The following is a 20,890-nucleotide window of genomic DNA, read 5'->3' on the forward strand; positions in this document are numbered from 1 at the left end:
GCTTCCGCAAAGGTCCGATCAATTTTATGAGCAATGCAATGAAAGAAAATCAGGCAAACACCAAGTTTAACTCAACAAAAGAAAACATTTAATGTGGAATAGTACAACATATACATTCAAGTATAACTATCTGCAAAAGGTTATCAAATTGAACAATTACAAAAATTCATATTCGGATATTAGTAACTTCTTATTTAGTTTAAGGATTTGGCTAATGTTGACACTTCTTAATTCTTAAAGCATCAGTAACTCTTTCACATAGTTCTCTCTACCCAATTAGATGAATTAAATCATAAATATATTAGCTCAGTTTAAAGTATTCAGAATAATTGCAATCAATTAACTATCAAACATTCATTTTTCAGTTCTTATGCTCAGTCAATCAAGTTGAGAATAGCTCTTAAAATTTTAACCTTCCAAATGTCACAATAACTAATCTTATGACATGCTACACACTATATTCTTTCTCAGTCAGCTAACACTTAATAGATCAACATAACACTTGTTATTTCGAGGGGAAAGTACTTCGGTACATCTAACATCCGACCATTAATTGGCATAACATCACAGCTAAGGTCAAAATATATCCGACAGATTTAACTGTTATTGCTTCACACAGGTTATAGAAAGGACCAACTCTTACCAGATTACTGCTTCTACACATTGAATTCGCATAGGCATATTTGAAATTCTGGCAACACAATTCAAAGAAATCTTCCACTATAATAACTGAATTATAGACACAGAAATACACAAGTCTTGATGCACTTGGTTTAAGTTATCTACTAATTCCTTATTTTTTTCTATGTATTAACTTCAGTTCTGCACTATTTTTCCACTAACCATTTGGAATTTATCATAGTATCAGAACTCCCATAGAAGTAATTCAAAATGCCTATTAATTCCTTGTCCTTTCCTAGTTGATTTTCGGCATATGTTAATTCCCCTTCTGCCACTCACTACCTATCTCTATTCTGTCTCTAGGGCTTCTCCTATATCTTACTTTCATTTACGCGCTACCTAAAAATAACTGTTTCCTTGAAAGTGACCAATCAAATCTCATTAGCAGAATTCCTTAAATTTACTTTCACTTTCATTTACAATAATAAAAAACATATATCACAGTTCATATAAGGTACATTTAAATTTATATACACACAATTTCTTACAATAAATTTTACAGAATAAAGTAATTTAAACGAATGATATTTTTATACAGTCTTTTTTATTACTATTACATATCTTAAGATTATAATATTAAATAATAACAAACAAAACTCAAGGCAACTATATGAATAACACATTATAAGCAAGAGACTAACAACAAATAATATTTACAAGTATTGCTCATAACATGGAGGATTATGTTAAATATGAATGAAGTATTATAATTTACAAAATACTTTCAACAATTTAACAAAATGAAGTGACTAATTTAAAATTTAACTATTTGTAAATTCATTTTTATGATTTTAGAAAATTATTTCCAGATAAATGCATCCAGGTAGATACCCAATAGGGTGCACCACGAGAAGGCGAGGATTGGACATTGGGTCAGAAGCCCTGGTCGGCTCTTCACATTCCTTTAAAGGCTATGTGGAGGTCTCCTCTCAGTTATACAGCTTTGACCCTTAAGCACCCCGAAATATTTTACTTGTTCTATAAATTCTCCATTGAGAATATAGTCGATGTTTACCATGCTTATGCCTAATTTCATAATTTTTTTTCTTTTTTTTTTTAATGGTGATTTTTGTACCAGATTTGTTACAATAGTTATTCAAAGTCCTGAAGACTTTTAATGGATTTACTTATGAATATATCATTTGTACAGCTGAGTTTAATATCTCCAATTCTGATATCCAATTTAATGTCACTTTCTTCATAAAGTGATCCATATAGATAAAATAACAGTGGAGACATCCATCTCTTACACCTGACCTGATTTTACATTATACTATCATCCTGTATTTATAAATGCCAACTTATGTAATCACCAGACTGGCTGGCTGAATGGTTAGCATATCCACTCTCCAGCCAAAAAGCTGCGGGTCCGAATCCCACCGTGGGCATAGATGTTTGCAATTGTCTCTGGAAGTACTAGTAGTGGTGGTCTGCATAGTTGCGGTCAGTTGGTGGATTGAGTGGTGGAGACAGTTGTAGAAAAGGTGCCCTCCCTCGATGAGTCTTTGGCTCGCTGGAGGTGTCAAATAATAATAATAAAGTATAGGCTATATATTGCTCTACATAATGTCTCACATATGCAATATAAATGCATATGTGGGACATATAATATCACTTTGAAAGGCTTTTCTTCTTTGTATATCTTGTTGTTTTCCAGACTTACAAAAGTAAAATATATATTCTCCTTATATTACCATGAATTTTCAACTATTAGTCTGTGTATGTTGTCTTGAATATTTATTCAAGTAACCTACACATTGCCTTAATTATTCATGAAAAACATTTTACTGAAATATATTATTGTATTATTAAATATTTATAATATAAAAATGACAAGGAATTGAATTTAGATATTCAGAATAATGTAATTGATGTTAGCATTTATTATTATTTACACTGCAGCAGAGCAATTCCAAAACAAAGTAAATTCCTTTATTACATTTTATAAGGCAAGAAAATAATAAAGAAGAGTATGAAATAATGTTTTACTTTAGTTAAGTTGTAAGGATTTATTTACCTTTAGCAAAGCCACATGATGGCAAGCAGCAAGAGCCTGTATGCGATGGGCTCAATTTGCATGATGTCACAAAGCAAATGTTGATTGGCAATATAGTAACCAATAACAGCTGGCAGTAGACAGAGTGAAAATTTTAAACATTATGGAATAAGATGAATGAAGTCTTTCCATAACATTATCAAGAAATAAGCAAATTTATTAAGTACATGAACATATCAAATAAAAGCAATTGATAAGTTGCTATTTTCAAAAGTACTTCTCAGATTCCCCCCCCCCCCTCAGGAAAAAAAAATTATTTCACCAAGGGTAAAATAATCAACAGTTACTTTCTTATCATAACTAGGATCTATGATTGATAAAATTTATTATGAACATATCAAATAAAAGCAACTGATAAGTTGCTATTTTCAAAAGTACTAAATTGAAGCATTGAAATTCAATACTTCAATTTAGCCATCTATTTTGTCGAAGAAGGAATGAATAACTAGTAACAAACTTTAAACTAATAAAGTTTGTTATAAAGTCTACTCTAATTAGTCTACCCACACAGAATCGGCTGAAATTACTTGCAGTGTAATAAAATCAGTCTTTTTTTGCCATTCATGTGAGAACCTGTTACTAATTCTGCAGCTAATTTCATCAACAAACTTCTTTACTAACTAGCATCATTTTTATAACAAACTATTCATTATCTAAACATCTTTTCAGATTTCATACAAACATTGCTAGATAACAATAAATGACCTTTCCAGAGAGAAAAAGAAACTAATAGCACAGTCAAAACAATAAAATTTTATTTTTATTCATTTAAAGTATATTTATAAAATAAAAAAAGTAACTGAACTAACTACCTGTGCCAGCTGCTGTACAGATTCCTCTGGACTCTTAAACCTTCTGTCTACAATATAAATACCATAGGACATTGGATCTGCTACATGTTCTGCAATGAAGCATCCAAAGCCAGATAAATTGGTAGTTACACTAGGAATTCCCATCACTGTGCATTCAGCTATAATTGGAAAATAATTCTGACTTGAAACTATTTTTTTCAAAGTTTACGTTTATAACATTTCCTTCAAAAAATACTGTAAAGTTAATTAACATTTTATTACTATATTTGAACACAAAATTCTTTCTTCAGCTAAAGCTGATGATCTGTAAACTTTCATCTAACCTAGACAGCCTATGTGACAATGTTCTGTCCTGCAGATCCCCTTCTTCTAGCAATACTATTCATAGAAAAAAAAAAAAAAAAAAAAAAAAAAAAAAAAATGGAGAACAAAGGATCCATCACATGTCCTAGTCAGCATTTCTTGCTTGTGAGGTATATCGTTGTTAGTCCATTTTTTTTATTTTGTATGGGGTTCCTCCTTTCCTCCCCCCATTCCATAGGATGGGTGGAGCCCTCCTAATGAGGGATTAAGTATGTATTTTATGACTGTAGATCCATGTGTTCACAGGGCCAGTTTGCCTGTTCTGAGGGATGAAAAAACCCAAGTTTCCAGGTGAAAAAACCTCTTTATATGAGACTTTAGTCCATTTATCCATTCAGATGAAATACAACTACTTCTCAACCATGTTACATGGTTTCAGAGTAATTTTAAAGGAGAGAGGTGATTAATTTCATTATCAATTGCCATATCCCATTGTCTGGACACCATACATATCTAATCACACCAATTTCATATATAGTGGTTGTCTGCTTACTGCAACATCTACATTATAGAGATTTTTCTTCTAGAATGCATTAAAATACAATCATGATAAAATCTACCTGATCAACTAGCTGTATGTAAAATGTTCAAACCAATTTTAACTTATGGATCTAAGAGTTGGGTTAGGAATAAAGTAGTTGATCAAAAGCTATAGACAATATGAGAGTACTGTGAAAAAATAGGAGGTGCAACGAGATGGCATCAATGGAAGAATCATATTAAAAATGAAGATACTAGTTAGGAACTTGGTAATATGAGCATTCAGAAATGTGTTACCAGGGCTCATTTAAGGTGGTATGGTCACTTGAACAGAATGGGAGAAAAACCTAGAGCCCCACTTATTGGAAGAATGAAGTGGCTTGAGCTACATAATTTTTTATTTTTATTTTATTTTAATGGCCTTTACAGGGAACTAGAAGGCATGAGCCATTTTTACAAGAAGTAAGATTTCTGTATTTAGATCTTTTGAAGTTGGATTTAGATTTGACAATTTTGTACTATTGAGGTCTTTAGGGTAGGCTGGGAATGAAGTTGGAGCTTTTACTTCAGCCACTTGCAATATGCTGATTCCTCCCATAATCTTAAAAAAGCCGAAAGAAGAGAGCATGTATGCAGCCTATAACTTAATAAGAGAAGATATGTAATTCTATAGTATACTTGGAAGAGTACCTCATTAAGAAAAGATCAAGAGTTCGGTGAGTGGAGAGGGCATTCTGGTAAAATACACAACTTGTATTAGATCACGTTTCTCAACCTTTCTAAGCCCAAGGACCAGTAAAATGCCTAAAACAATTCTACGGACTACTAAGTTATGTAATTTTTTTTTAAATGTATATGGGGATTACCAACATTTACAACATATACATATAACATATGACATTTGCATATTATATTTACATATACAACATTTTACATATACATAAACATTTACAAATACATATGGAAACATAATTAAGTTGGAAGTAAACGATTAAATGTGTATCATTGAACAAAGTTTAAATTTTATTAAACAAATAAAGGTATCAGTTTCCAATTCGCTCTGGAAAAATGAATGGGTATGTCAGTGCCGTCCCATCGAAATCCCCATTTATCTGCCCACAGCAACTTTTATATTTTATATATATCCCCATTCATCTACCCACACTCATTAAGCTCACCCACAACAATATTTTTAGTGGCATTGGTACTATGGGCAAATGAATGGGGAATGTCAGCACCATCCCGCTGAAATCTTCATTCATCTGCCCACAACAACGTTTATCTTTAATCCCCATTCATCTACTCACAGCAACTTTTATATTTTATATGTCATCCCCATTTATCTGTCCATTCTCATGAAGTCTACAACTTTTATCTTCACACACTCTCTGATTCGACCTGCGACATGTAAACTGTTCCACTCACTAAGTGCGTTGTGAGACAAGGGAAAAATGTTGTTCTTATCTTACTCCATTCATCATCATACTGAATACGAACTTGACATCGATGGATTCCATCATGGATGACATCCCTTGTCCTGTCCAAACCATCCCCCCTGAATATACCCAAAAATTTCACTCAGAACATCCCAAAGCCATTAATGCCCCCCCATTCACACACACACACACACACACACACACACACACACACACACACACACACACACACACACACTCTCTCTCTCTTCTGGCCGATATGAATTGTCTTATTTCCCTGAGGAGTTTTCCATGACCAGAAAAAATCAAAACATCCTGTTATGTGAGGTCCTTCCTGATATCTATAAACAGTCCAACCCATCCATGATGTCAGTAGCAAAGTACCATCCACGTAGTCAGGCGCATTTTCCTGCCAGCAACGTATGCCATATATACCGTACCCATGTGATTTGTACTAATCGTGTTATGATGGTGGTTTTAATTGTATCCATCCTGTTTTATCCAGAGACACAACAGTGGTCATCGTAAATCTGGCAGATTCATTAATCGTGTGGTGGTGGTGTGGTGGTTTTATTTATATCCATCCTGTGTGCTGCTTGTATTTGTTATGGTGTGATGTGTGTTTATGTACAATACATGACCGTATGGATGTTGTTGTCTGCATTCGATGGATTCGGTGTGCTCGGCCGCATATTCCTGCAAGCAATAGTATGAGATACGGAACTTCGCTAAACGGGACACGGGAAGCTATCCTCCTGGCCAGCAGAGCTGAGCCTCACCGTGATGTCACTTTGCATAACTTTGGTTTCATCCCCGATTTTGGAAATGGATTAATTCCAAAACGAGTAACAAGAATAATCGGAAACTGTAGTCCAAATAAATAATATGATGTAGAAAGTATTTTTAAAGTAAATAATATGATATAATTATGTTACTACTGTACTTACTTTTAATGAGAAGGTTCAGCTTCTTGGCCTTTGCAGAGTTGCTGGATATCTGGCTAAATATTGCCCAACTTCAGTCGAAGATCAGCTCACACACTAAGACGATTTCTGTATTTTGTTTTTATTTGAAGGAGAGATGAAAATCTTTTTCCAAAAATAGGTTGTAGAAAACTGCATGACGATTTTCAGTGCTTCTTCAGATAATTCGGGAAATTCAATTCTCACTGAAGGTGAGATCCAAAATTGAGCCAGACCAAGATCACAGAACTGCATTTTGAATCCACTGTCAATTGAAAGCTCAATTAACTGTTCTTTTTTCGATAACAAAAGGTCATTCTCGTGACTATATGCCTGAAATAGATCTCGAATGCGCAGAAATTTCTTAATAAAGTTATTCGGATTATGTTTCAAAATTCTGTTTCAGAGTTTTGAGATGGTCATAAACCACCCTTTCCAGAAACTCAGAATCAACAAAAAGATCATTTTTAACTAATAAGGATTCTAATGTTGGAAAAGGTGCAAATTATCTGTCTTTTACATAACTAATGCACAACACCAGTTTTTTTTTTTTCTCGAATGCCTTTATTTTGTCGTAGGCATCAAGAACAGTTAAAGAATTTCCCTGAAGGGAGAGATTTAGTTCATTTAGTTTTTTCGAAAATAATGTCTCAAAGATAGGAGAGCATTGATAACCATGCTTCATCAACAAGTAGTGATGCATAATTAGAATTACGTTCATTTACAAACAATAAAACTTCGTGCCTTAATTGAAATAAGCTTGTTAGTACTTTGCCCCTGGAAATCCAGCAAATTTCAGAATTAAGCAAAAGTTGTATATATTCACTGTCCATTTCATCGCAGAATACTGAAAATAACCTTATTTAGTGGTCGAGCCTTAATAAAATTAACTTTATTATGTTACAGCGTTGTATAGCACAGTTTTAAATTCTGGTGGCATTTCTTTAGAGGCCAACCTTTCCCTATGTATGAAACAATATACCTGATTCATATCCGGAGCCATTTCCTTGACCATAGAAACAACCCCCAACTATGCCTACCTGTAAGTGCGCGAGCTCCATCCAAACAGAAGCCCATACATTTTTCCCGCTGGATCCCTTTGTGTATTATGTAATATTGAGAGTGTGAAATATTCCTTCTCCAGTTGTTCGATATGACCAAGTTCTACAAAACAGAATATCATTATGAATGTTGTTATCATCCACATATCTTACTTAGCATATTAACTGCGCATCATCTGTAACATCAGTAGTCTCGTCTATCTGTAACGCATAATAAGGGCTCTTCTTAACTCTTTCGATTAACTGAGATTCTATGTCACTTGTCATATCATTAATTATACGAACTACAGTGTCATTGAAAGAGGAGTCAAATCAACATCTCTTAGTAACTTATTGCCAAACATAGTTTTTACCACATCTTTTATAGCTGGAAGTAGTAAATTTTCCCCGATAGAATGATTTTCTCTGTTTTTTCGCTATGCACAAACTTAAGAGATAGGATGCTTCCAGTGCCTTGCTATTAATGGAACCTATTGCCGAAATTATATCTTTCCCATGATTTAACGTCCCTAAGTGTCACTGAAAAAATTTGATTGGCTTACTTTTCACATCACAGTGTTTAGTTACTAAATGTTGGAATTTCACAGGTTTCATGCACTCATTTGACAACACTTCATAACACAAAACACATTGAGGTTTCTGTTCACTTTCATCTCCATACCAAGTAAACCCGAATTCCAAATATGAACTGTTATATTTCCTACTGTATTTTTTCTTTGAACTGCTTGATTCTTTTACTTTAATAGTATCAGATTTACTTGCCGTTAAACACATGTATCACAATTAGGGTTAGCATTACCTGTTTCATTTGACCTTCTTTTCAGCCCTAATTCTAAGCCACTTTTCCATTATTAAAAAACGTTTCTGAAAAATATATAAATCCTGGAGTTAACTCATGACACACTTTGTCCAAGTATCACTTAGCACTTCTGAAGATATATTGAGCCTTGGTTGAAGGAGGAAAACCATCAACAATAAAAATCAATTAACAACAAACAATTGGTTGAAATGTGGATGACACGTTTACTTCAAATCTGACAAAATAGCAAGGGAAGGCTGAAGCAATAAAACTATACTGTTGTTCACTTCACCCCCTCTTATTATTCGTTATTCTGCCGCTACAAATTATTGTAATGCCAGAATGACAAGTAATAAAAGAGGGGTGAAGTGAACAACAATATAGTTTTATTGCTTCCGTCTTTGAACATTCTGATACTATTTGTTGTTTTTTTTTAAGTCTCCGTTTGATTTCAATAATTTTTCCTTACTTATTCAATTTGTTTCGATAATTAAAACATATATATTTATTTAATTAACTTAAGTCTGCCTGTAAACCACCTGTCCCATCGTCGCAGACCACAGGTTGAGAAACATTGTATTAGATCATTGCTTACAGCAAATACCTTAGTATCTCATCCTGATTGGTAGAATATAGTCAACATATCACTGGTAAGAGAATTAAAAATTAGGTCATCTCTATACATTATTTTCATAATTAATTCAGCAAATGTTATCAGAATCAAATGAATGGTTCAGGCTTGGATATTACCAAAAGACATGCATACAAAACCAACAGCACTAATCTATACACTTTAAATCTTACTATATGTGTTTATAATGCATGGCAGTATGCAGTAAATGTATCTCTTTCCCACAGCAAATTCATCAGAACCTGTGAAATGATTTTAACTCTCCTATATAAACTTATGTTTATAAGATTTTTTTTTCCTTCTATGCAGAATAATATTCCTAATATTATTCTTTCTACATGACCTATTTTGTAGCATAGAAAGAATGGATATGAGTTTTTGGGTGTGTAGAGTGAGCTTGAGGAAAGAATGGATTTATATAAAAGGGACATAGCCTGTACTTGAATGTGTTTGGTATCAAGGGTCTGAAAAAAATTAATTGGCATGAGACCTAACACAGAATCAGGGAAACTAGAATATGATGGAAGAAAGGATGAGAATCTGTGTAAAAGAGAAAACATTATGTAACTGTGTTAATAATAGGAATGGGCAGTATTATGGAAATAATTATAAGGAAAGAATGACTGTGTTCATCCAGTTTTGACTTATTAAGAATGTTCAAGGATGTCTGTATAAGTAAGACATTACTTAAGAAAAGAGATCTGTAAATTGCTCAACTGGGTCATGCAGACTACTGAAGTGAATATGTAAAAAACATGCAGCAGTTTATTACATCTGTGCATGAATGTCAAGAGTATCAGAAACAAAAGGAGCAGAGCTTATTCCCTTAGTGAATTAATTGAGGCCTTGGATCGTAGGCAGTAGTGAAACCTGGTTATCAGAGTAACTGGAGTAACTGTTATCAAGTGTAAAGAGTACAGTATTTTTAGGAAAAATAGACAGGATAGAAGAGGAAGGAGTGTGCCATTAATGATATTAGATGATTTGAATCAAGTTAGAGTTGAGACCTACAACTGCAATATCCTAGTAACAGTTTTCCATATGACAGTGAGTTTGAAGCCATCTGTTGTGAGTGTGGAATCTGACAAGATCAAATACATAGTGAGATATTGTTATAGAACTAGTGGATCAGTTGTTAGGAACTACTTCTCAAGTGGCATGTGACAGAAAAAACTAGGTCAAAGAGTGTCAAATCTGATTATAGTGTTAAAGAGGATTTCAGTTCAAGACATGACTATCCTGACTCTGGTTGGTGACAGAGGTGACAACTTGGAGAGTGGCTAAATTTATTGATGTTCCATTTGGAAAGGCACATGCTGAACTACAAGGCAGGAAATCATGACCAACTGCAGTGGTGAAGATTTTTGGAAAAGTTGGTAAGAGCTTGCATACAGAAATGGATTGACAGAAAATCTTTGCAACAAACAGCATGGGTTTATTAAGGAAAGGTCATGTTTGAGCAATTTGCTCACATTCTATAATGTTACTGTTGAGTCATAAAAGGGGAATTTATACACCACAGCACAGTACTTTTGGGCTTGGTAAGGTTTCTGACAAGATACAGCATGGAGGAATGTTGCATAAATTAGAAGGATGGGATTAAATTATAAGATATTAGGTTGGATAAAAGGATAGCTAACTGACCAATATCAAAAGTGTTGGGGGGGGGGGGGGCTGACTCTGCAAGATTTAAGGTGACCAGTGGTGTACCATAAAGATCAGTCCTTCATCCTTTGTTATTCAATGTATACTAATGACACTCAGAAGAATTTGACAGGTAGCACACAGCTATTTGCAAATAATGCAAAGTAGGTAGGGTAATCAAGAATGAGACTGATATGCAGTACTTGCAGAATGATTTCAATAAGCTGGAATTGTGTGCATGTGAAAATGGCTCTCTGTTTAATATTAACAAGTGTAAAGTCAAGCACTTCGGTGTAATTATTATTATTATTACCACTCCAAGACCTCATGGAGTCAAAGACTCTTCTAGGAGGTCCTATTATCACACACACACACACACAGCTCATCATACCGTGTTTTAAACACATTCAAACTCTTTGCAGACACCACATTCTCAGGCAAGGCATTCCAATCATTCACAACTCTGCACGAAAAAAAACCTGCCTCTCACTCCCCTACTCACATCCTCTTTATACAGTTTCCAGGGATGACCTCTGGTTCTCCCCTGATCTCCCACTATTCTCTGTAAAACTTCTCCAGCATTGATCCTATAACAACCCCTTACCAACTTGTAGGTCTCTATCATATCTCCTCTCTTTCTCCTGTCCACCAGACTCTGCAAATTACATCTTCTCGATCTTTCCTCAATACTCGACATTACAGAGGTCAGAAACTACCTTAGTCAGTCTCCTTTGGACCCTTTCCAACATCTCTTCATCCTTCTGAAAACCCGGTGACCAAATCTGGGCACAATAGTCCATGTGTGGCCTAATCAAAACCTTATACAACAGAACAAGAATCTCCCTACTTCTACATGTCAGTGTCCTCCGCATCATTCCCAGAAGCCTTTGTTGTCTTCACAATTCTGGCAATATGTCCCCTAAATTTTAGAGCCTTATCCACTGTCACCCCCAGATCTCTTATTTCCTCTACTTCCAACAATATATTCTCACCAAGCATAAATTCTGCATCCCATCTTTGTTTTCCAAATTTCAAAACCTTACATTTTGCAACATTGAATTCACATCCCCATTTCCGTGCCCAATCACTCAATCTATTCAAATCTTCCTGTAAGGCCACAACATCTTCACTACACTTCATGGTTCGTCCCAATTTTGCATCATCTGCAAACAACTGAATATCTCCATCCAAATCTTCACCTATATCATTAATATACAAGTTAAACAGTAATGGGCCTAAAACAGACCCCCGAGGCACTCCACTAGTGACTTTCCTTTTCCTGGATATCGCTCCCCCATACACAACTTGTTGATACCTATCAGATAGCCAGTCTCCAGTAATTAGGTATCCAATGTCATATTATATTGGTGGGATTATTTTAGAAGAAACTGGTCAGGCTAGCTATCTTAGGAGTATTAGTAGATAGGAAGTTGAAGTTCATAATGAATATATCGAAGGCCATATAGCAAAGATTGCAAATGCAACTTAGAAGATAATTGCAATGCTGAAATGAACCTTGACATGCAATAATAAGGAAGTCATTTTGCCTCTTTACAAGGACTGGATACCACCTGACTGTGACTACTATGTGCAGGCATGGTCTTCTGGTTTCCACATGGATGTAGATATAGCAGAGAGAGCACAAAAGAGATTGCTAAGAATGATATTGAAACTGTGTGGAAAACATATTATGAAGACCAATTGAGAATTTGTAAACTGCAAACAGGACAAGGAGGGGTGATATGATTGAAACTTACAAACTTCTGAATAGGTCATACAAGATACCAATAGATGGAATTTTTCATTTTATGAAGGGTAGAGAGAGAATGAAAGGGCATCCATGAAAAATTAGAATGAATGCAGTCAAGAAAGCAGTGAGAGCTGGATTTTATTCTCATAGTGGCACATGATTGGAATATATTACCTTTGGAGGTGGTGAGTATGAATTCAAGGAAGATGTGACAGTTAGTGCAGGTAATGTGTGGCTTCCCTCAATGAGTTCCTCACTCCCTGGAGATGTCTCTTAATAATAATAATAATGAATTTCAGCAAGTATTCCTCATATTATTCAAAGGAAACTAAAACTTTTTGGACATATCTGCAAAATAGATAAGAGTATAAAAATCAAAACCTTGATGCCTGGTACAATGGGCAGTATAAACAGAAGAGGACAGCCAAGGTGAGAGTGGGTGGATGATATGAAGGGGTGGTGTGGAAAGAGTTTGCAGGATTTGGGTCTCATGGCAATGGACAGAAATGGTAAAAAATGGTGAAACAAGCATTTAAACCTTACTATTATGTTTTTATAATTTTAAAATATTACAAAGCATTCAAGAAGATTATATTATCATCATTATACAGGTATCTGAATTTATACAGGTATTTGTGATCCATTTTTCACAAATACCTATAATACGTCTCAAACTCATTCACCAACAAAGTACTCACACCCACCTCCTAGCTATCTGTTCCACTCATTCACCACCCTCCAAAGAAAAAAATCTAGTCTTAACACACTTGATAACCACACAATTTCCATGGGTGATACCTCCCTTTAAAATAAGATCGAAGATAAGAACTTCTGGTTGCCATGGGATGAAGATAATTAAGTGGTTTCGCTTAAAAGAGGAGAGTGTGAGGAATCGTTTTAGGGAGAGAGTGTTAGAGAGGATTTCGGATGGACTGGAAAGTGTACAAGATTGGTGGAAACATAATTCAAAAGTAATCCTGAGCTGTGCAATCGAGGTGCTTGGTGAGACATCTGGAAAGATTAGAGAGCAGAAGGAGGGTTGGTGGTGGAATAATGATGTACAAGTGGCAGTGACAGCTAAGAGGAAGGCAAAGCAGAAGTGGGATGAGTCAAGAGTGGGAGAGGACAGAGAGGTGTACAAAGAGAGAAAGCAAGAAGCCAAGAGAGTTGTGGCACAGGCGAAGGCCATGGCATATCAAGATCTGTATGATCAATTAGAAACAAAGGAAGGACAGAGAAAAATTTACCAACTAGCGAAATGTAGAAATAAAGCAGCTAAGGACATCTTACATGTGAGGCAGATCAAAGATGCTGAAGGAAGAGTATTATGGAGGGGTGTGGACATAAGAAACAGATGGAAAATATACTTTGAGGGACTTTTGAATGAGGAAAATGCAAGGACTCACAGAGGAGATGGGCAGCCTTCTGAGGGGATGGTGCAGAACATCAGTAGAATGGAAGTGACGGAGGCCATGAAGAGGATGAGGAATGGAAAAGCGGTGGGCCCGACAGAATTCCAGTGGAGGCATGGAAGGCACTTGGGGAAGAGGGAATTGACCTGCTGTGGGACCTGTTCATGAAAGTTTGCCAACAGGAAAATATACCCGAGGAATGGAGGGAGAGTACTCTTGTTCCCATCTACAAGGGTAAAGGGGATGCACAAGACTGTAAAAATTACAGAGGAATAAAGTTGATGTCCCACACAACGAAGATCCTAGAAAGGGTTCTTGATGGTAGATTGAAGGAGGAGGTGGAGATTGCAAAGGAAAAATTTGGCTTCATGCCTGGTAGATCAACAACAGATGCTATCTTTGGGTTACGACAGATGATGGAAAAATATCGAGAGAAACAAAGGGAGCTACATCTGGTATTTATTGATCTGGAGAAAGCATACGATAGAGTGCCAAGGCAAGAAGTCTGGAGGTGTCTAAGGGAGAAGAAGGTGCCGGAGAAACATGTTAGGTTGGTGCGGGAAATGTACAGAAATGTGAAGACAAGTGTTCGGACCTGTTTGGGACAGACAGAAAGTTTTCAAGTAACAGTTGGCTTGCATCAAGGGTCAGCATTAAGTCCGTTTCTGTTTAATATTGTGATGGAGGTGGTAACAGAGGAAGTGAGAGAAGATGCACCTTGGACAATGTTGTATGCAGATGACATCGTGCTGTGTGTAGATTCAAGAGAAGAAGCGGAAACTAAACTGGAAAGATGGAGAAAAGTACTGGAAGAGAGAGGTATGAGACTGAGCAGAAGTAAGACAGAGTATATGTGTTGCGCAGTGGGCGGTGGCCAGGAGACAGATCTGGAGCTGGAAGGAAATGTCATCAGGAAGGTGAGAGACTTTAGATACTTAGGTTCAACAGTGGAAGAAGATGGAGGAGCTGAGAAGGAAGTGGGATGCAGGATACAAGCAGGTTGGAGGAACTGGAGGGAGATGGCTGGAGTGTTATGCGATAAGAGGGTGCCGATCAATCTGAAAGGCAAAATTTATAGGACAGTAGTGAGGCCAGCTATGACATATGCTATAGAAACTGTGGCCCTGAGGAAAAATAACATCAGCAGGATGGAAGTAGCAGAGATGAGAATGCGGTGTGACCAGAAAGGATCATCTGAGAAATAACTATGTCAGGGGAACAGTGAAAGTTACGAACTTAGGAGCGAAAATACAGGAGGCAAGGTTGAGATGGTTTGGTCATGTGATGAGGAGGGAGGACGAATATGTGGGATGAAGGGTCATGCAGATGGATGTGCAAGGAAGGCGGAAGTGTGGGCGGCCAAAGAAGAGATGGAGGGAGCTGGTAGAAGAGGACTTGAAGATGAAGAACTTGGATGTGGTGACAGCCCAAGACAGGAAGGTGTGGAGGAGACTCATAACAAACAGTCTCCTCCACACCTTGGGGGGAGGAGACAAACAGTCTCCTCCACACCTTCTCCCACTTAAGTGGGAGAAGCTGTAGAAGAAGAAGAAGATACCTCCCTTTCCACCATGTACTGACAAGTCTACAGCGTCAATCGTATAAAACCCATTTAATAACTTATATGCTTCTATCATGTCTCATCTTTTTTGCTTATCAGCTAGTTTTTGAAGCCCACAGACCATCAGTCTATTTTCAAAGAGAGCATTCCATAGACCTGACACAATCTTTCTCATTCACCTCTGGATCCTCTCCACCACTTCATCCCCACAAAATCTGGGGATGAAGATCTGTGCTTAGTGGTCCAGATGTGGCCTTATAAAAGGAAACAATAACTTCTATGTCCCTGCTTGTTGGTGTGTTTTTCAACAACTACATAATTAAAAGTGCTGTTTTAGCTATCTTTGCAATATGCCCTGTTCAAAATTACCCCAACGTCTCTGGCCTCATCAGTATAGTATATGGTGCAGTACAGTACAGTATAAGACTTTCTAATGAATTTTGGCCAGTGTCAATTTAACAATTTTAAAAATTTTTTTCAAAATCTCAACAATTTAATAAATATCCCCACGATGACAATCTAATCCTGATTATGATTTATGATATTCATGTTGGGTCTATGTTAGAATATCAGAAAGTATGAATTTCTCCTCATCAGTCTAAAATAATGGAGAAGTTAATCTGTTCTTTATGTAAACTGTAATAATAAAACCATTTTCTCTGAAATTCAGCAATATTTCTGGTACTATTATGCAGTTATTGCATAATAACTGCATAATAGTACAGAGATGTTGCAGTATATATAGTACAGAGAAATAGTAACTGCATAATCTCTGTACTATTATGTAGTTATATTCACTCCTCACCCTTACACTTCATACTGTTGAGGTAAAGAAAAGCACCACCCATTCATAAATTGTGATTTTCTTTAAAACTGACTGGTAAACTTATTTTTCAAACAGTTAATAGAGAAATTCTTTTTAATAGGAACAAAATACTACATTAATTTTTTTTTAAAAGTTGTTAAAACAAACTGGCAGTCATGCTCTAGATCTGATTATCATGACTATTTACTTTTTTGAAACTTGTTAACTAATTAAATATATCATATTAAGTTGTTTCTGATGTGCTGCATCAATAAATAACCAATTACCTGGTGTATAGCCCCACGGTTCATAATATGATGGAAATACTCCTAGATGACAACCCCTTACAAATTCTTCATAATCCATACTGAATAATGGATTAGTTGAAGACAAAAACTCTGGATGGAAGATGATCTACAATGGAAAAAAAAAATTAATAAAGATTATCAAAAATTTACATAGTTTTAAACAATGACTATGTAGTGGATTTACAGCTTCATCAGGAAGATGAATATACAGAGCATGCATGTATGCATACACACAGAGATCCCAGAACTTCTAAGAACTTTTTTTTGAAATATAATAATAACAACATGGGTTATCCACAAGTCATCTGACATATCAAGTGCAAAACTGTTTATTGTTGTGGAAGGCTTCTTAGCTGGTAACACAGTTCTTATGAGTTACATAGCAGCTTTCAGATATCACTGTAGTATGAGCCTGTTTAAAGTGCCATGTCATGTCGGAAGAGTCCTTAAATGTCCTTGACAAGATCCTTTTCTTTAGTGTTACATGGTGATCAGCATTCATTTTACCAAATTATGGCCTCAACTGTGTTACAAATAATTATAACAACAGCACCTATCAACTAGTTAATTATTACCCTATCAATCAAATAAAAAAGAAAACAGAGAAGCTACTTAAATCATTAGCCCAAAGATATCGTTAAAAAATTGATTCCGCACCACACTCATTCCCCGAGAATTTACGGTCTACCAAAGATTCGCAAACAAAACATCACTCCGGATGATAGTCGAAAGTATAGACAGCCCCAATTATCATTAGCCAAGAAACTAGCATCAACACTCAAGGAGTTGGTAGGTCATTCCTCCTCCTATATTAAAAACACACAACACTTTGTAAACAAAATCAAAGACATCACTCTCATCAGTTTTGACGTCTCTGCCCTCTTCACAAACGTCCCAATCAATCCTTCTTTTACAGAACAAATTCCCTCCAGATATCATGGCGCTCTTTGAGCATGTATTATGTTCTGGTTATTTTGTATGGCAAAACGCTTTTCTACCTACAAAAAGAAGGCACAACCATGGGCTCATCATTATCCCCCTCCCTCATTACTAACTTTTACATGGAACATTTTGAGCAATGTGCTCTAGATTCCTCTCCTTTAAAACCCAAAGTCTGGCTTAGATATGTTGACGATGTTTTCGCTATCTGGCCCCCATGGTCACTTTCCTCTGCCACCTACACAAACAACAAACACATACAATTGAAATTGAAAAGCAGAACACACTGTTTCTAGATACACTTGTCGCACATCTTCTTTCCGGCAGTCTTTCCTTCATTTGTGCATCCTATTTCCACTATATTTGTCCTATATAGGGGAAACAGGATGCACAATTCCTATCAGAAAAAAGGAACAATGAACGATACATTAAATATAATAACTATGGTCAAGCTGGTCTTTCTGGTCATGCCCTGAACACTTTACATAGAATTGACTAAAAAAGCACCTGTTGTTTACATCACACCAAAACATGGTATGAACATAAATTTAAGGAGGCCTGTGAGATTCTTATCAATTACCCTAATCTTAACAATAATGATGGCATAAAAATCCCAAGCATATAGAAGGCACATATTCTACCCACTTAACCTTTCTCCCTAAGAGTTAATTTTAAATAGGATCATACGTAATCCAGGATCCTAAATCTAATATAACAATTGTCATGTTAAATTAGGACATCATTTTTACTATAACAAAACCATCTATATGAAAGAATTTCTCTGTTATTGTCTTAAGAATATAGCTTTGATGTAGTTAATTATTTTATTTCATTATTTATTGTAATTTTCATTTTCACTAAGAGGTCAGGCCAGTAGAATAACCGTTGATCAAATCATTCTCTTCAGCATACTATGTGAAATGTAATTTAGCTTCTCTCTCTCTCTCTCTCTCTCTCTTTCTCTCTCTCTCTCTCTCTCTCTATATATATATATATATATATATTGTGTGTGTGTGTGTGTGTGTGTGTGTGTGTGTGTGTGTGAACTCCAGATGCCCTTAATATGAAGGTCAAATAACGTCAGGAAATTAATTATTTATAACACGGTTGTAGAGTTCATAATTTTTGTAAAATGAAGTCCTTAACAAGAGATTGTCTTCAAGGCATCAAAGGCAGATGACCATTTAACCACCTAACCACCAATTATGGATCAAATACACATCCTCATATGCTTCGTATCCATCATATATTTCAATGTAATATCAATGGTATTACAATTTTAATATGCACTTCGCATCCATGATACCTAGACGTCTATAGACATCTTGCCTGGTAGCGTGGTTAATAATGCCCTAAGAAAATAATATGAAGTAAAACCACTTTTATCTTTTCTTTTGTATTTAATGTCACTCATGTATTCTTTTTACAGACTCCAGAACTTCAGCCTAAACAATGTACTTGTCACACAAGAATAAAATGCTGTATGCTCCAGGATGATTTTCGAAAGAACACTATCTTTAGGTAAAAGAAAAATTCCTGTAAGGTCTGAAAGTGGTTTTAATGTTGGCTTATTTTAAAAATTGGTGATATGTCTTATAATGCTAACAGTGTTTAGGTAAGGGAAATGAAACCATTACAATCAATTTCTGTTATTGTAAAAGTTGGTCGCTCAGAGATGAGTAATTTATTTACTAACTTTTTGGGTAGCCATTTGAAGAAATTTGTAGAATAGAAGATTAAATTCAGTTTTATTTTTTTGTTTCATTTTTAATGGTGCTTGAAGTTACTTTTTTTTTTAAGACGGTAATGATTCTACATTTTTGTTGTGGATGATGAAAGGAGTTGGCATAGAGATATTTCCCTGTATAGATTGGTTTTCTATAGATGTCCAAGGATATTCCATTGTTATGTGTGTTTTTTAAAGTTAAAATAAACAAAAAACAGAAGTTTATCTTTTTCAATTTCTATTGTGCCCTTATTAGGATGAACGCTTAAGGAAATAAAATCCTCTTGGTCATTTAGAATAGGTTAATAATGCCCTAAGAAAATAATATGAAGTAAAACCACTTTTATCTTTTCTTTTGTATTTAATGTCACTCATGTATTCTTTTTTACAGACTTCAGAACTTCAGCCTAAACAATGTACTTGTCACACAAGAATAAAATGCTGTATGCTCCAGGATGATTTTCGAAAGGAACACTATCTTTAGGTAAACAGAAAAATTCTGTAAGGTCTGAAAGTGGTTTTAATGTTGGCTTATTTTAAAAATTGGTGATATGTCTTATAATGCTAACAGTGTTTAGGTAAGGAAATGAAACCATTACAATCAATTTCTGTTATTGTAAAAGTTGGTCGCTCAGAGATGAGTAATTTATTTACTAACTTTTTGGGTAGCCATTTTGAAGAAATTTGTAGAATAGAAGATTAAATTCAGTTTTATTTTTTTGTTTCATTTTTAATGGTGCTTGAAGTTACTTTTTTTTTAAGACGGTAATGATTCTACATTTTTGTTGTGGATGATGAAAGAGTTGGCATAGAGATATTTCCCTGTATAGATTGGTTTTCTATAGATGTCCAAGGATATTCCATTGTTATGTGTGTTTTTTAAAGTTAAAATAAACAAAAACAGAAGTTTATCTTTTTCAATTTCTATTGTGCCCTTATTAGGATGAATGCTTAAGGAAAATAAAATCCTCTTGGTCATTTAGAATAGGTTTAAAATAGAAGTCAGTTGGTTTGTGATTTATTCGCACAAGGATAGCAAAGGTCATACTGCACCATTCTCCAAAGGTTACAAGTACATAAGGTAATAATATAGATGTTAGTAAATAACATGTTATGTATGAGAAACAAATTTTCTAAAAAATTAAGCAATGTCAAATGTTTGAATAAATTATTTGTAAAAAGTTAAAAACTTCATGCTATTTATTTGCCAGTGCTTTCTGCCATAATGACCTATTATTCATTAGTTTTGATCTTATAATGCCTATGCATTACAAGATTCTTTCTATCACAGGGACAGTATTTTGCATCAGTGAGATTGAAATATGTCAGAGAATGACAAAGAACCCCAATCTGACTTACTTGCTAAAACTTTTCTTGCATTTTATAGCATTCATTTACTGCTTTTATAAATTTCCAAATTTTGAAAACCACTAAAACCTCTGACTATTTAGATCTGAAGCTTGA

The 20,890-nt window shown here is 35.2% G+C and overlaps 1 protein-coding gene across 2 annotated transcripts in view; it reads right to left on the bottom strand.

Moving 5' to 3' along the window:
* Positions 1-20,890, bottom strand: part of Glys (glycogen [starch] synthase) — a 214,126-nt gene that overhangs the window by 27,113 nt on the left and 166,123 nt on the right. For both annotated transcript variants that reach the window (XM_090393684.1, XM_090393685.1), the window contains exons 11-12: positions 16,741-16,867; positions 3,550-3,707 (exon numbers count right to left, since the gene is read on the bottom strand). In XM_090393684.1, coding sequence (XP_090249810.1) covers positions 3,550-3,707; positions 16,741-16,867 — 285 coding nt within the window. The remainder of the gene's footprint in view (positions 1-3,549; positions 3,708-16,740; positions 16,868-20,890) is intronic.

This window comes from Typopeltis vanoorti, chromosome 6 (genome assembly GCF_054136105.1).
Source record: "Typopeltis vanoorti isolate ZY-2024b chromosome 6, IOZ_Tvanoo_1.0, whole genome shotgun sequence".
In the NCBI taxonomy this organism is placed as follows: Eukaryota; Metazoa; Arthropoda; class Arachnida; order Uropygi; family Thelyphonidae; genus Typopeltis; species Typopeltis vanoorti.